The 16,623-nt window shown below is 42.6% G+C and overlaps 1 protein-coding gene across 2 annotated transcripts in view; it reads left to right on the top strand.

Moving 5' to 3' along the window:
- plppr5b (phospholipid phosphatase related 5b) overlaps positions 1-16,013 on the top strand; it is a 126,200-nt gene extending 110,187 nt beyond the window's left edge. Inside the window, exons 6-7 of one of the 2 annotated variants that reach the window (XM_085362580.1) lie at positions 4,214-4,320; positions 15,626-16,013. In XM_085362580.1, the coding sequence (XP_085218706.1) occupies positions 4,214-4,320; positions 15,626-15,722 (204 nt within the window). In that variant the 3' untranslated portion in view covers positions 15,723-16,013. The remainder of the gene's footprint in view (positions 1-4,213; positions 4,321-15,625) is intronic. The other variant, XM_085362579.1, reaches the window with a different exon arrangement.
- The last annotated feature ends 610 nt before the right edge of the window (positions 16,014-16,623 follow it).

Here is a 16,623-nt window from a genome sequence, read left to right as displayed (position 1 = left end):
AGAGACAGAATGTGAAAAAAAATCCATGAATCCACATGGTAGGATTTGTAAAGAATTTATTCGTAAATCAGGGTGGAAAATAAGTATTTGGTCACCTCAAACATGGAAAATCTCTGGCTCTCACAGACCTGTAACGTCTTCTGTAAGAAGCTTTTCTGTCCCCCACTCGTTACCTGTATGAATGGCACCTGTTTGAACTCATCATCTGTATAAAAGACACCTGTCCACAGCCTCAAACAGTCAGACTCCAAACTCCGCCATGGCCAAGACCAAAGAGCTTTCGAAGGACACCAGGAAAAGTATTGTAGACCTGCACCAGACTGGGAAGAGTGAATCTACAATAGGCAAGCAGCTTGGTGTGAAAAAATCAACTGTGGGAGCAATCATCAGAAAATGGAAGACATACAAGACCACTGATAATCTCCCTCGATCTGGGGCTCCACGCAAGATCTCATCCCGTGGGGTCAAAATGATCATGAGAACGGTGAGCAAAGATCCCAGAACCACACGGGGGGACCTGGTGAATGACCTGCAGAGAGCTGGGACCAAAGTAACAAAGGTCACCATCAGTAACACACTACAACGGCAGGGAATCAAATCCCGCAGTGCCAGACGTGTTCCGCTGCTGAAGCCAGTGCATGTCCAGGCCCGTCTGAAGTTTGCCAGAGAGCACATGGATGATACAGCAGAGGATTGGGAGAATGTCATGTGGTCAGATGAAACCAAAGTAGAACGTTTTGGTATAAACTCAACTCGTCGTGTTTGGAGGAAGAAGAATACTGAGTTGCATCCCAAGAACACCATACCTACTGTGAAGCATGGGGGTGGAAACATCATGCTATGGGGCTGTTTTTCTGCCAAGGGGACAGGACGACTGATCCGTGTTAAGGACAGAATGAATGGGGCCATGTATCGTGAGATTTTGAGCCAAAACCTCCTTCCATCAGTGAGAACTTTGAAGATGAAACGAGGCTGGGTCTTCCAACATGACAATGATCCAAAACACACCGCCCGGGCAACAAAGGAGTGGCTCCGTAAGAAGCATTTGAAAGTCCTGGAGTGGCCTAGCCAGTCTCCAGACCTCAACCCCATAGAAAATCTGTGGCGGGAGTTGAAAGTCCGTGTTGCTCGGCGACAGCCCCAAAACATCACTGCTCTCGAGAAGATCTGCATGGAGGAATGGGCCAAAATACCAGCTACTGTGTGTGCAAACCTGGTAAAGACCTATAGTAAACGTTTGACCTCTGTTATTGCCAACAAAGGTTATGTTACAAAGTATTGAGTTGTATTTTTGTTATTGACCAAATACTTATTTTCCACCCTAATTTACGAATAAATTCTTTACAAATCCTACCATGTGAATTCATGGATTTTTTTTTTCACATTCTGTCTCTCACAGTTGAAGTGTACCTCTGGTGCAAATTACTGACCTCTGTCATCATTTTAAGTGGGGGAACTTGCACAATCGGTGGCTGACTAAATACTTTTTTGCCCCACTGTATTTGCACACTGATCCCCTTATAGTTGAAGCAAACCCTGCAGTCCCCCATTTTAAAGATAGGAACCACAATCCCAGTGTGTCAATCCAGAGATACTGCCCCATATCTCCACACAACATTGTGGAGGTGTGTCAACCACAACAGCCCTACAACATCCAATCCTCAATTGAAGTCAGAAGCGCTCCAACCACACTATGCACAATATGGATACAGCACCGCTTTACTCTCTGGAGTCACCTGACAGTTTGCCTGAATCACTTTGAGTCACTCCAAAAGTTTCTGTGGCCTCACAAAACTTCCCCCCACCCCGAGTTTCTGCATTAAGTCCTGCCCGAGCAAGGTGCGCTTGGCCTGCTGGTACACATAGGCTGCCTCCGAAGTCCCACAGATTAGCCTTTCTCCACCTGATGCTGCCCTTAATCTGGTTCAGGGGTTACCACCTCAACAGGCACCAACCACCTTGCGGTCGCAGCTCAGTGCAGCAGTACATCAGTAAGGTGCTAAACATGGTCCATGGTCCATTCAGACTCAGTTCAGTCTACATCACAATACTGTTGAAGCTCTGCTGGAGGTGGGAGTTAAAGATGTCTCGGACCAGGGGCTCTGCTAGGCATTCGAAGTGTACCTTCACTGTATGTTTAGATGTGCCAGGTCTGTCCAGCATCCTGCCCCGCCACCTGATCCAACTCACCACCAGGTGGTGATCTGCTGACAGTTCAGTCCCTCTCTTCACCAAAGTATCCCGAACATTCGGCCACAGATCTGATAATAAGAATGCAAAATCAATCAACGACCTGCGGCATGGGGTATCCTGGTGATATGTGCATTCGTGGGAAAACTGTGGTTTGCACAGAAGTCCAATAACAGAACACCGCTTGGGTTCTCACCAAGGGCATCTTCAGACTAGGACAGAGTCAAGCCCCAGACTCACATCCTAACACACTAGCTCAGGCTCTTTCCCCAACAGAAAGGTGACATTCCATATCTCAATCGCAAGCCCTCATGCACCCCAGGGGCTTGGCCACCACAGGGGTTTTGCCCGCAAGGATTTGTGAGCTGTAGTTGGGATTGGTTCGCCAGGGGCTCTGCGCTTTGCTGCCTGGCACACGTTGCACCTGATCCCTACAGCGCCTTCTGCAGGGGGTGGGCCTATAGGAGGGTGGGCCTATGACCCTTCTGCACCTGACTGGGCCCCATGGGATGAGGCCCAGCCAACAGGCGCTCACCTCCCCAGGCCCATCTCCAAGGCCTGGCACTGGTAACACTATCCCAGGCAGGGCCAACTGTTGTCTTGATGTGACACATATAATCACTGTTTGTCTGGCCCCTCACCCTGGACCCTACCAGGGGGCAAAAGCCCCCCGAACTGGCATCCCAGGGAAACATAAACCCCCTGCACATCCTGTCGTGTTCGGGTCAAATCTGAAAAAACTCATAAACATTGTGTTTTACATCCGATTGCCTCGAGGCCTTATGACGTCCTCCAAACTATGCACTTGAACATATAAAAGTGATGAGCACCTCTTTCGTTGAATTTTGAGTGTTTTAATCAATTGTGTCACACCCGTGGTGTTCCTCGTCTAAGGTCACCGCCATAGAAAATGAATGGGAATCCCCCCCCCCTTTGGCCTCTGACCCCCTGAATGGGTCACTGAATGATAAAATGAAAGACCCACTTTTACGACCTACTAAACAACCCACTGAATGTCCCACTGAATGACCGCTGAACGACTCATTGAACGACCCATTGAACTGAGCTTGGTGGTGAAAAATGTCTCTTATGTTTTTTTAGAGCTGTTAAAACTGACCGGTGAATTGTGACCAGGAACATTAAAGTAAGGGGTGGGGGTGAACACAACCAGAGGGTTAATAGTAACTGATCTTTAATGTCCTCAAATCAAATGAGAGTAGTATATTTTTCGTTTCTTAAAGACACTTAATGAATAATTAAAGGAAAAGCTACCACTTCCAGCACTACTGTCACCAAAACCTGTTACAGTAGTTAACTACTAACTAATTAATTTTTAAACTAATGTTGGAAATTGAAAGCAAAGGGCAGATTTGCAGACAGGTGTGAACAAAAATGCAAAGCTTTAGGTAGGCTATTTTCAGATTCCAGAATTACAGAATCCATTGTAAGGAAACCAAAATACACAGCATTTCTTTAACAGGCAGGGACATGCGGGTTTGATAACAGAAACTGAGACAAAGACTGAGTTGAAGACAACGTTATTTATACACAAAAGGATAATCAGAGAATTGGACAAGGGAGGGTAACAAGGTGCAGCTGAAGATAATCAAATGAGATTTGGGGTGGGGGAGTGGGCAAACCTGACTCATTAGGATAAGACAGAAAACACTGAGGGAACAATATAAACTGTAGTGTAAACTGGAACTAATAAACTAATAAGGCTCAGCATATATGAAAATCTAACAATTAACAAGAACCAAACTAAGAACCAAACAGAGAACATATTAAATAAGGAATTCAAAATCCAGAAATCATAAAATAATCAGCAGCATTGACAGAATTAGTAGATGTTTACACTGTGACCCATTAGTTGTACATTTTGATACACAAACTAGTATCAAAATCGCAATGTTGGATGTTGCCATTTGTTTTGTTTTTTTGTTTGTTTGTTTGTTTTTTTGCCATTTGTTGCCACTTGTTGCCACACAGACACACACTCATGAACACATTGCTGCTGCTGCAGGAGACGGATGATGAAGATGAAGGCTCTTGCAACATTAAGGAGTGCCTCGAGGCCTTCCTGCGCTGGCTGCGAGGTCTCAGCTGGTTCAAGTGGCTCAGGAACAAAAGGCAAATAAATTACTCTGTGAAGTGATGTGAGCTCTGCCAGATTCAATGTCACACTTCCTTCTGTTCTTTCTTTGCAATATGTCATACAACTGGCTGATATTTTGCTGTAGCTATCGTTCAGTCTGAGTGCTTTCTGTTTTACACCTACAATAAGAGAACTTACTTTTGGCTGCCCCCTGTCACAAGGGGTCACTCTGCATGTTTTATGTGTCTGACTGTATGTTTGGGCTTTTCCTTATGCTACTGTTTGAACTTGGATCTGTTTAGATGCTTCTCCAAATGTGGCCCATACCCACATCTTTCTATGGGCCACTTGGCCTTCTTTGGTCGCTCACTCATATGAAAAGTGTCTGGTGTTTTTTTTTCAGTCTTAAATGTTACAAAGTTCTCTGGTACTTATATTTAGAAAAGTTGCATATTGAATCATGTAACACACAATGTTCAGCATTATTATTGCTGACCTCCATAACCCTCATAAATCCCTCTAAATGCTGTTATTGGATTTATTTATAACATAGTGGTTCTTGTGAATAATGTGGTCACAAATATGCAGGATTAAGTACCATAGTAGATATTATACATAAGTGGCTATCCCAAGTACACTGAAAATCATTGTATTACAAAAAATTAGTGGTGTCCCAACAGAAGTTTTCAAGGATTTACAAAGCTGAACCATTTTCAGCCCACAGAAGCTGTTTAAAACTGAAGCATGACAGCAGTCGGAATAATTTACTGAGGAAGAAATTTAGGAGTTGCTACAACCCCAGTTCCAGAAACTTAAAATTAAAAGAAAATAAAAATAGTAGAGTGCGGTGATTTTTTTTAATACCATAAAATACTTCTCAGAGGTATTTTATGGTATTCAATATTTTTGGCCCTGTTGCACATGTGCCAAAAACCAAAAACTTTTGGAGCCCCCATGATCTTCAGGGCTCCCTCAGGCAGCAATTCATTTAAAAGGCACGATTCTGCCATGAATCAGAATCAGAATCAGAAAGGGGTTTATTGCCAAATGTTGAGCAGGTTTACAACATTAGGAAATTGCTGCGGTGCTTCAGTGCAAACATAGTGTCATAAATAGCACTTAAATAGACATGAAAAAATAAAAGAATAAGAATTAAAAGTGCTACGTGGAAAGATATGTGCATGAGATATACATGAGATATATACATGAGAATAAGAATTAAGAGTGCTACGTTGAAAGATATATACATGAGTGCAGGTGGTGATCAGTGCCAAACATGGAATGATGCAGTGAACACAGCGTAGGGTCATGTGTTAGTGGCGGGGACAGTCATATGGTTATTGTTCATGTGTCCAACAGCAGAGGGGAAGAAACTGTTCTTATGGCGAGAGGTTCTGGTGCGAATGGACCGGAGCCTCCTGCCTGAGGTTAGCAGGTCAAACAGACTGTGTCCAGGGTGAGAAGGGTCAGCTGAGATCCGAGCTGCACGCCGCAGTGTCCTGGAGGTGTACAGGTCCTGCAGAGATGGGAGTCTGCAGCCAATCACCTTCTCAGCAGAGCGCACAACACGCTGCAGTCTCTGTTTGTCCCTGATAGTGGCTCCAGCGTACCACACGGTGATGGAGGAGGTGAGGATGGACTCGATGATTGCAGTGTAGAACTGCATCATCGTCCGTGTTGGCAGGTTGAATTTCTTCAGCTGCCTCAGGAAGTACATCCTCTGCTGGGCTTTCTTGATGACGGAGGTGATGGTGGGCTCCCACTTCAGGTCCTGGGTGATGGTGGTACCCAGGAAGCGGAATGAGTCCACAGAGGTGATGGGGGTGTCAGTCAGGATGATGGGGGGGAGTGGAGCTGTGTGCTTCCTGAAGTCCACAATAATCTCCACTGTCTTCTGGGCATTCAGCACCAGGTTGTTGTGGCTGCACCAGGACACCAGACGTTCAACCTCCCTCCTGTAGGCAGACTCATCCCCGTCAGAGATGAGCCCAATAACGGTGGTGTCATCTGCAAACTTGATTAGCTTGACAGACTGGTGGGTGGAGGTGCAGCAGTTGGTGTACAGGGAGAAGAGCAGAGGAGAAAGAACACAGCCCTGAGGGGAGCCGGTGCTGATGGTCCGGGAGTCCGAGACATTCTTTCCCAGCCTCACATGCTGCTTCCTGTCCGTCAGGAAGTCAGTGATCCACCGGCAGATGGGATCAGGCACATTCATCTGGGAAAGCTTGTGTCGGAGATGGTCTGGAAGGATGGTGTTGAAGGCAGAGCTGAAGTCCACAAACAGGATCCTGGCGTAGGTTCCTGGGGAGTCCAGATGCTGCAGGATGAAGTGTAGGGCCATGTTGATGGCGTCGTCTACAGACCTGTTGGCTCTATATGCAAACTGCAGGGGGTCCAGGAGGGGGGTCGTGAGGGTCCTGAGATGGGAGAGAACTAGGCGCTCAAAAGACTTCATGACCACAGATGTCAGAGCCACGGGTCTGTAGTCATTTAGTCCAGTGATCCTAGGTTTCTTGGGGACAGGGATTATGGTGGAGGACTTGAAGCAGGCAGGCACATGACATGCCTGCAGTGAGGAGTTGAAAATGCCAGAAAACACTGGGGCCAGCTCGTTTGCACAGTGTCTGAGGGTGGCAGGAGACACACCGTCTGGGCCGTGATGCTGCACAGTGGGAAACATAATCCCAATTCGACTTTTAGAGACATGTTACTGCCTCAAATTGACTGAATGAATAAGGACAAGTGTGCTTGTCGGTGGGAGAAGGTAATGTCGAGCAGGGGATATGCATCCATCAAGATAGAAATATGCAATATGGTAGAAAATGCAGAAACCAGATAGACGAGAAGCAGGTCAGACGAGGGGCTCCAAAAGCTGGGGGAGCAACCACAGTGCTGCAGGACCGAGCGGAATCATCTGAAACAGGTGAGGAAAACCCTGGGATGGAGAAGGTACCCAAACAGATGACCGAGGCAAACGGCAAAACCTTAATGCTTTGCAGCAACTGTTGGAGGTGATATATAAGGGAACTGCCAAGAGCAAGCTCAACAGCCTTTGGAAGTTCATCTTCGAGGTCTGCAGAGAGATGTTTGATGAGCTTAGGAGGAGTGAGCCCACAGCCCCAAGGAAAGGCAGAAGAGAGAGAGATGGAACAACTGACCAAAGACTGACGCCAACTCCGTCGCAACTGTAGGAAAGCGGCACACCATGACAAAGCCAGCTTGAAGGAGCTGTGGGACAAGCTCAAACAAAATCACGCCAGGTTGCAGAGAGTGGAGAGAATTGGAAAGAGAAGGACAAAATAAGAGAAAGAGAGAACTAGAGCTTCATCAGGGATCCCTTTGGGCTTGCTTGAGAGTTGCTGGATGAAAAGAGGATTGGCAACCTAATCATCAATAAGGAGGCGCTGGAGTGATACATCAAGAAGCAGGAACTCCAGCAACACTTGAGGGAAGATGAACAACTTTAATAATTGACCAACGCGTTTCGGCTTGTGGCCTTCATCAGGGTCATAGTAAAACATTGTAAAAAATTGCTTAAATATAAGACAGGAAACAGAAAAAAATTCTAATTAACCAGTCAAAACTTCATAGATAGGTCAGCTGAAATACACTCAAAAAAATGAAATTGGGTGGTTGTTAAATTTACAAAATTCACTGCACTGCACTGTCAAAGCACCCAAGAAGGTCTTGGGTTCAAATCTGCAATCTGGCCAAGTTTGCAGTGGGTTCTCTCTGGGTACTCTGGTTTCCTGCCACAGTTAAAGTCATGCAGTAATTAGGGTTAAGTTAATTGGTGTTTCTAAAATATCTGTGAACATGAGGGCAAATGGTTGTCTGTCTCTCTGTGATAGACTGGTGACCTGTCCAGTATTCTGACTCCCACCCTGTCACATCTGGGATAGGTCCCAGCCTCACTGCAACCCTGGTAAAGATAAGAGGACGGATGGAGTGCAAGTTATTATAAATCCATTAACATTTTATGTTAACCAGACTCTAGACTTTGTTGAACACTCCAAAAAAATAACTCTTTAAATGAACTTAATATAAATGGATTAATAAATGGATTTCTATTACGAATAAGCATGTTTTGTTGCACTAACGTCATTTGCATGGGTTGGATCAAATCAATTAAATTAAGTTGGACACAACTGTAGTAAAACAGTTGATTCATCATTAATTAATCAAGTTAGTCCAACTCAAGTACATTAAGTTGGAATAACAGAATTGCATAATGATAAAATAAAGCAATTTAATTACGTGGAAATTCTTTGATTTTTTTTTTATGTTCATTCAAAGAGTTATTTTTTTGAGTTTGAACTTAGAAAACAAGATTACATCATAACATGGGAACACATTTGTTAAAAGATCCTTATTTATGTCTCTAAAATGTAAAATCTAGACTTAAAATGTGGACTTAAAGTGAGATGTCTAGAACGCTACTCCTTCTTTGGTTAAAATAATAAAAAAAAAATTAAAAAAAAGGGGTGTTGTTCATAAAAACTCATTGATAGAAAAGTCCTCATTCATACCTCAGGGGTGCAGACTCTTAAAACAGAATATCCAAAATGCTTCTCTTTTTTCAGATAAAATTTCTATTGGCACCTCTTTGGTTTAGTTTAATGGCTTCTATGCCTAGGAAAAATAATGGTGAATTTGGATGTTTATCATTGAAGTGTCTTGCAACAGGGCTGGTTAAATCATTCCTCTTGATCGAGCTTCTGTGTTTGTTAATTCGATCCTTCAGAGGGTGGGATGCTATATATATTTTATTGCATGGGCACTGTATCATGTAGATTACATTTTTAGTTCTGCATGTGATAAAGCCCTTTATGGCAATGGTTTTGTCACCTATAGGGTCTTTGAATGATTTAACATTTTTGGTGTATTGACAATTAATGCCATGTCCAGAAAGTTAATTTCTTCAGTACTGTAATTGAGGGTGAAACGTAAGCCTGCAAAGTGTCCATTAAGGAATTCTACAAACTTTAGTAATATAGAGACTGGTCCTTTCCAGAGTAGAAACACGTCATCTATATAACGTTTCCAAGACACAATGAATGATAAATAAGGGTTATTTTGGTGATTATATAGAATTTGTTCTTCCAGATGACCAACAAAAAGGCAGGCAAAACTGGGGGCCATTTTGGTTCCCATTGCAGTGCCAGAGATCTGAAGGTATGGTGTGTTGTTAAAAAAGAAATAGTTCCTTTTAAGGACAAAGGCAGCCAGCCTTGTTAGGATGGAACTAGATGGTAGTTTAGTAGACCTAGTCTCAAGGAAATGCACGCTTTTTTTTTTTTAAATTATTATCATTTCAACCAAAGAAGGAGTAGCGTTCTAGACATCTCACTTTAAGTCCACATTTTAAGTCTAGATTTTACATTTTAGAGACATAAATAAGGATCTTTTAACAAATGTGTTCCCATGTTATGATGTAATCTTGTTTTCTAAGTTCAAACGTGCTTTTACCATTAAAGACTGTCCTTTTTTTTTTCTTTCTTCTGTGTATATTCATAGCACTCCTTCTAATGCATTTCATGCATGTGTTATTTTCAGGCATATGGGGGTTATGTCACCCCCCTCCTCCTCATCAGTAATGATCTAGTCCAGTATTTACTTGGGCGTGAGCCAATTAACCAATACCTACCTATTATATGTCAGCTGACCTATCTATGAAGTTTTGACTGGTTAATTTGAAATTTTTTCTGTTTCCTGTCTTGTATTTAAGCATTTTTTACAATGTTTTACTATGACCCTGATGAAGGCCACAAGCCTAAACGCGTTGGTCAATTATTAAAGTTGTTCATCTTCCCTCAAGTGTTGCTGGAGTTCCTGCTTTGTGAATTCTTTCATCCTCTCCATGCACCTTGGAAACGGGTGAAGTTGTGCCAGAAAAAGAAGTGGAGGAAAGTTTCACAAGTTTTATAAAAACTGCCCCCAGGTGCCCAGAGCACTGTGGAAGTTGATTTAAAAAAAAAAAAAACAGCCAGGAGGGAGCAACAGATCCCTTCAAAATTGAAGCAACCTGCACAGGTGCTTCACTGTGGAGTGCTTCACGCCACGATGGCAACAAGGACAACAAGGAATAGCTATAAGATATGTCATCTTATGTTTCTGTACACTATGCCGGCCACTTGGTTGTGGCGTTCCATGTATGCCCTGCCTGCTAGCATCTTGCACCCTGCTGTTATGTGCTGGATTGTCTCAGGAGCATCTTTACACAGCCTGCACCTGGGGTCTGGCCAGGTGTGATAGGAACAAGCTCTGAGCACAAGCTCCATAGAGGCTGGGGTCTGTGCTGCCATGATTAGTGCCTCTGTGCTGTCTTTCAATCCAGCTTTGTCCAGCCACTGGTAAGATTTCTGTCAGCCACCTCCTCTATCTGCCGGTGGTACATACCGTGCAGGGGCCTGTCCTTCCATGATGGTTCCTCCTCTTCTTCCTCATTCTTGGGTTTCTGCTGCCTGAGGTATTCACTGAGCACGTAGTCAGTTGGGGCCATCTTCATGATGTATTCGTGGATGTTCGTTGTCTCATCCTGGACCATGGTGCTGACACTCACCAGTCCCTGGCCTCCTTCCTTCCGCTTAGCGTACAGCCTCAGGGTGCTGGACTTGTAGCCAGTCTTGTCAATGACCTCACTGAGGGGGTTCAGGCCTATGCAGAACAGCAGTGGGGACAGAGCATCTCCTTGGTAGATCGCGCACTTGATGGTGACTTGTGCTATGGGCTTGAAGTTGGCCTCCAGTTTGTCCGCCACATCCCCATTGAGTTCCTGATGAATGATGATCGTCAACTAGTAACTGGTTTATTTGTGCCGCTCAGCGCTCATGGAATACAGTCAGCTTCTTCAGCCAGTAGGCGTGAACCATGTCGGGCCCTGGTGCTGTCCAACTCTTCATACTGGAGAACCGTTCTTAGATATCTGCCACTGTGATGGTTACTGGACCCTGTTCAGGGAGGTCGCTGTGATCTGCCCTCAGATCCACTAGCCACTGAGCATTGCTGTTATGGGTTGCATCCTTCTCCCATATGCTCTTCCAGTATTGTTCCGTCTCCAGCCTTGGTGGTGCTGTTCTCATATTGTTACCCTGCCACTGAGAGTATACTTTGGATGGCTCTTTGGAAAACAGATGGTTTATTCTACTGCCTTCGACCTCTCTGGTGTACCTCTTCAAGCGGCTGGCCAAGGCTGTGAGTCGGTGCTTGGCAGTTTCCAAGGCCTCAGGTATGGACAGCTTCCTGTACTTCTTAGGCACCTTCTTTGTCGCACCTTTCTGCAGCGCCGATATTTGGATAACCTCCACCGTGCTACTTTGATCCTAGCCTCTAGTCTCCTTCTCCATGGAGGGTACTGCTTCTTGTGGCTGTTTAACTTGTAGCCAAGCATCTCAGTGATTCAGTGATATATGCTGCTGCATATATATATATATATATATATATATATATATATATATATATATATATATATATATATACATATATACATATATGTATATACATATATATATATATATATATATACACACAGTGGTTCCTCGTTTATCGCTGTAGTTACGTTCTAAAAATAACCCTCGATGGGTCGAATCCACGAAGTCCACTGTTAGAGAATGAAACCAAAAAGGCACCCACGGCTGCCTTTGATGGTGCAAACGTTTCATCGACACTGTTGTGTTTGTTGGGGAGAAAATTTACAAACATGGGCACGTGTTGAAGTGCACTCACTGAGCTTGCTGTGTCTTTTCATTTCCTCTAAGACACTCATTTAAGAGTGAAATATGGAATATACACCACCCCTATCTGATGATTCAGTTCACAATTTCCAGCTGAGAGCTTGCACTTGGCTGCCTGAGAAAGAGCACCAAATCTCACTCTCTCACCTCAGCTATGACAGCCTCTGCGGAAAATTGCCTGCTCTAAAAATAGCACAGTCTAAAGATGCCTGGAAGCTAAACGAGCCACAATAAACTAAATGCCACTGCAGGAAGCAACCTTTGAGTCGCAAAAATGAGACCCACGCTTCTCTCTTCTCTTTTGCTTGAATCTTTAAAGCAGTGACATCACTTTAAGTCTCCAACACAGAGAATAATTTACCTCAAAGATAAATGAGTGGAACAGGCTAATATTTTGTCCTGACCTCTAAATCTACGAAAGCAGATTACCTTTAGTACAGTATACAAGGGGAATCCTAATTTTATTAGAAACCTGACCGGAGAAAACTACCAAATATCTCCTCCAATATAAATGCTCATAGGTCTCTGCAGTCAAGGAGGATAAAAGAGAACCATATTAGCTGTACAGTAGAAATGCATCTGTAGGAATGACTGGCTTAGGCTCTGTGTCATAGTCTACTTTCTTAAAGCTCTCCTGGACAGTAACAAGAAGTCTCAGCAGTAATGTTCTAAGCATATGGAACAGTTTTGTTTTCACACTTCATAACAACCAGTCCTCTGGTATCAGACTGCCTTTTGATATAATATTAGTCCAATCCAACTTTATTTATATAGCACTTTAAAAACAACAAAGTTGACCAAAGTGCTTTCCAATAATAAAACAGAGATAGCAGTTAAAAACACTAAGCAGACAAAGAAGCAAATATAAATAACAATAAAATAAATACATGAATGAAAAAGAAGATTAAAATAAATCAGTATATTAAATAATAAAACATGAGTAAAGTAGACAATAAGATATACAATGAATATGATTAACAAAATAAAAGGATTAAGAGTGACCAACAGCTGACTAAAACTGACTACAGGTTGACTCTGGTACTACTCCTAAAAGCCTTTGAAAAAAGGTGTGTTTTTAAAGTGATTTAAACATTTCAAGAGTTGGTGCATTTAAGTGCAATTCAACCCCACTTTATCTTTAGGTGAAGTCTTTTTTTCCCCAAGCACACCAAACGGGTTTACAAGATAATAGGTCAAAGGTTACCATAGTTGTCATAAGTTTCTTATCCCGACACACTGGGTATCATAATATCCATCCGCATCTTCAAAGGGAAGAAGAAAAGACACATTAGTCTCTTTACATTTAGGCTTTATTTTTCCTGCTTTTAGCATAAAGCAATCCATTCGCTGCGATAATGTCAAGGTGTCTATCAAAACACCTGTTGTCCTAATCTTCTGCCTTTTTTCTTTTCTATTGTTCTTCTCAATAATAAGCTAGCCAATAATGCTGTTTTCCTGGGAGCACTATCCCCCAACCAACCTACTGGTGTATTCAGTTACACAATGAGTGTTTTTTAAATTTGATTCAATTCAATTCTGTTTTATTTATATAACACCAAATAACAACAGTTATATTAATTTTGTAAGGTAAACACTCTACAATAATACACAGAAAACAGAGAAACCTGTAACAATCAGATGACCCTCTATAAGCGAGCACTTTGGCGTCTTTTTGGATATGTTTCAAACCACTGCAGCGTAGTACCTTTAATATCTAAAGCATATGCTAATCACCGTATTAAAATATTATGGCCAACAGTATTAGGATAAGCACAGAGATGAGTCTCTGTTAGAGGCCATAAAAAGATCATTTGTAACCTTCACTAAAGCTGTTTCTGTGCTGTGATGGGCTCTGAAACAGTCCAAAGGAAGGAAGCTGTGGTCTACCATCACTGCACAAATCAAAATATTATTACACTGGTGTGATCCCACCTCTAAAACACAGTGGAATGATACCAGATGTTCATATACAGGCTATATTACGAACATATGGAAATGGTAATTAAAGAACAAGGAGGATAATATTAAAACTCTGAGCTGAAGATATCAGTAAATACATACTGTTTATTCTAATAGGAGCAGCAGCTTTTTTAAAAATTGGTTGGTTTTGGTTTTTGGATTTTGTATTCACTTGTTGGAGTGACACGTGTTTGAAGTCAGGAAAAGTCAGGAAAGGATAAAATCCCGACTGCTACTGCTAAAAATTAGGAGTTTGGAATTACAGCCCTGTTGCACTAATCTCGTGTCACGTCATGCAAATATACCATCTGTTCTATCAGATCTGCAAGACTGATGGAGAATCATTTATAGAGCAGCATCTCTTTTTGTTTAGATGAGAAACATGTAATTCTGTATATCCACTGTGTTTGGTGAGTCTTTAATGCAAAAGAAATTTGCTCTAACAAACCCAGCCTTAAACACAGAAGAGAAAATCATTTAGTCAGAACCACTATAGACAAAAGAAAATAGTTTTTTCCCCAACTATAGAAATGTGTCTTTGGGGACGTAGCTCTGTTCTGGAGAGAGCAGTAGCAAAAGCCTAGCACAGTACACACCAGGCAATGAATGTGGGGGGTGGGTGGGTTGCAAAGCAGTTTGCAGATGTGCAACATTTGTATGCAAGCTAACACAGCTTAAATAGCATGCTGTGTATGGAATTTGGCAATTGAATGTATAGACGGGTATCAGCTGAACCATCAGCTTCTGCAGACTTGCACTGAGCTGTTCTGCACTGTGCACTAAACTGACTTTGTGACCTGCCTGAACTCACCTGACCTTTACAACCACTGTGGCTCATCAGCCTGGATAGCTGAGGTGTGGTTAGCTTAAAGGCGTGGAGGAAAATCATTACTGTAGGAGAAGGTTTAGTTTAACATCTGGATTAATAGTTAGTGAAATCATTTTCCTGACTATGAAAGTCTGAGTTGTGCATCCTTTCCCCTGATTACCTGTGTGGAAAAAAATCATTATGTAGCCGTCCACTTTTTCCGGTGCTCCATAACTAAACATTAGAAAATCCACTTTGCTTGTGGAGAAACTAATTATCTAAATCTAATCTCAACCATCCACTACTTAATCGTTTTAGTGCTTCAGTGGTTCCTAAACAGTGCAGGACTCTATGATACACATTTAGAACCTAATGAGAAGTATTGGAGTGCTGCTTTGATTGGAGTTAATGAGGTCATTTTAAGAGAACAACCTAAACATCCTACACTAGGAAAAGCTTTGCAGGCTCATGAATCAGTCATTTACTAATCATGGTAAATTAATTGCTACTGAAATAACTCTTTTACTCAATTGGAGCTCTCCAATTGTTTCGACACATGGACGCGGTGAGCCAGGGATCAAGAGTTCTGAGTAGTAGACGTCCCACAATGTCAACCACCTAATGAATATGACCCAAAATAAACATGCTTAAATGATCACATATAATGGCTAACTTCACAGGCATTTACTTACATTCAGGTCAAATGCCATTGGTGATGTCTTCTCAGATTTCTACATGTGTATTTAGGAATGCCAAACCAGGTTTATTTTTGAGGCATTCGCCAATTTTTTATGTCTTTTGTCCTGATTTTGTTTTTTTGCTCTTCCTGCCTCTTTATAGAATCACATCGCCTTCGCTGAGGTCACATGATGTGGAATCGGCTGTGCGGCAGACCCACTGGACGTCCACTCTCTTCACCGTCCAATCCAATTATTAAGAGTGCAGCGCTAAACCCATTCTTAGTGTGTGTCTGGTCTGTGGTATGTTGTTCTTTGTTGTCTTTATCAGGCCCCTGTTTTAACTCGCAATTTCTTGTACTCAAAGAAAAAAGGTTTCTTCTGCTTCCATCTATGCACTTATTCTGAATCGTTGTTGGACTCTCGCCTCCCAAATGAAGCCAAGCAGACTGGGAGACTAGATGATCATGTGAAGGACTGGACTGGATACAACATCAGTGCTGCTCAAGTCAAGTACATTATTATTTTATATGTGAAAAAGTATTTTTCCAATAAGATGGTTATAAGGAAAAACTCTCTCTTTCTATATTTTATTACTTCCTTGTGTTGCATCACATTTCTAAAGCAATGCTGTGAGTATTAGAATGTAACTACTGAGCCTGTATTTATCAAATTAATCACAGTGAAAATTTCAACTTAAATCAGTGATAGAAAATAAACAGACTAAAGAGGAAAGGTATACTTTACCAATTCTGATTGCATAAACAGAGTTTCTGAGTATTTAAATGGTAAATGGCCTGTATTTATATAGCGCTTTACTAGTCCCTAAGGACCCCAAAGCACTTTACACATCCAGTCATCCACCCATTCACACACTGGTGATGGCAGCTACATTGTAGCCACAGCCACCCTGGGGCGCACTGACAGAGGCGAGGCTGCCGGACACTGGCGCCACCGGGCCCTCTGACCACCACCAGTAGGCAACGGGTGAAGTGTCTTGCCCAAGGACACAACGACCGAGACTGTCCAAGCCGGGGCGCGAACCAGCAACCTTCGGATTACAAGGCGAACTCCCAACTCTTGAGCCACGATCACCCGTAAGACAGAAAGCAGCAGTGGTAGACTAGAACGATTGACAGATGCAGCATAAAACTGCTAACG

The sequence above is a fragment of the Diplotaxodon limnothrissa genome, linkage group LG9 (genome assembly GCF_057381915.1).
Source record: "Diplotaxodon limnothrissa isolate DT_005_m linkage group LG9, D_limnothrissa_male_GT1.1, whole genome shotgun sequence".
Classification (NCBI taxonomy): Eukaryota; Metazoa; Chordata; class Actinopteri; order Cichliformes; family Cichlidae; genus Diplotaxodon; species Diplotaxodon limnothrissa.
The sequence above is the reverse complement of the archived record's forward strand: the minus strand, read 5'-3'. Positions and strand labels throughout refer to the sequence as shown.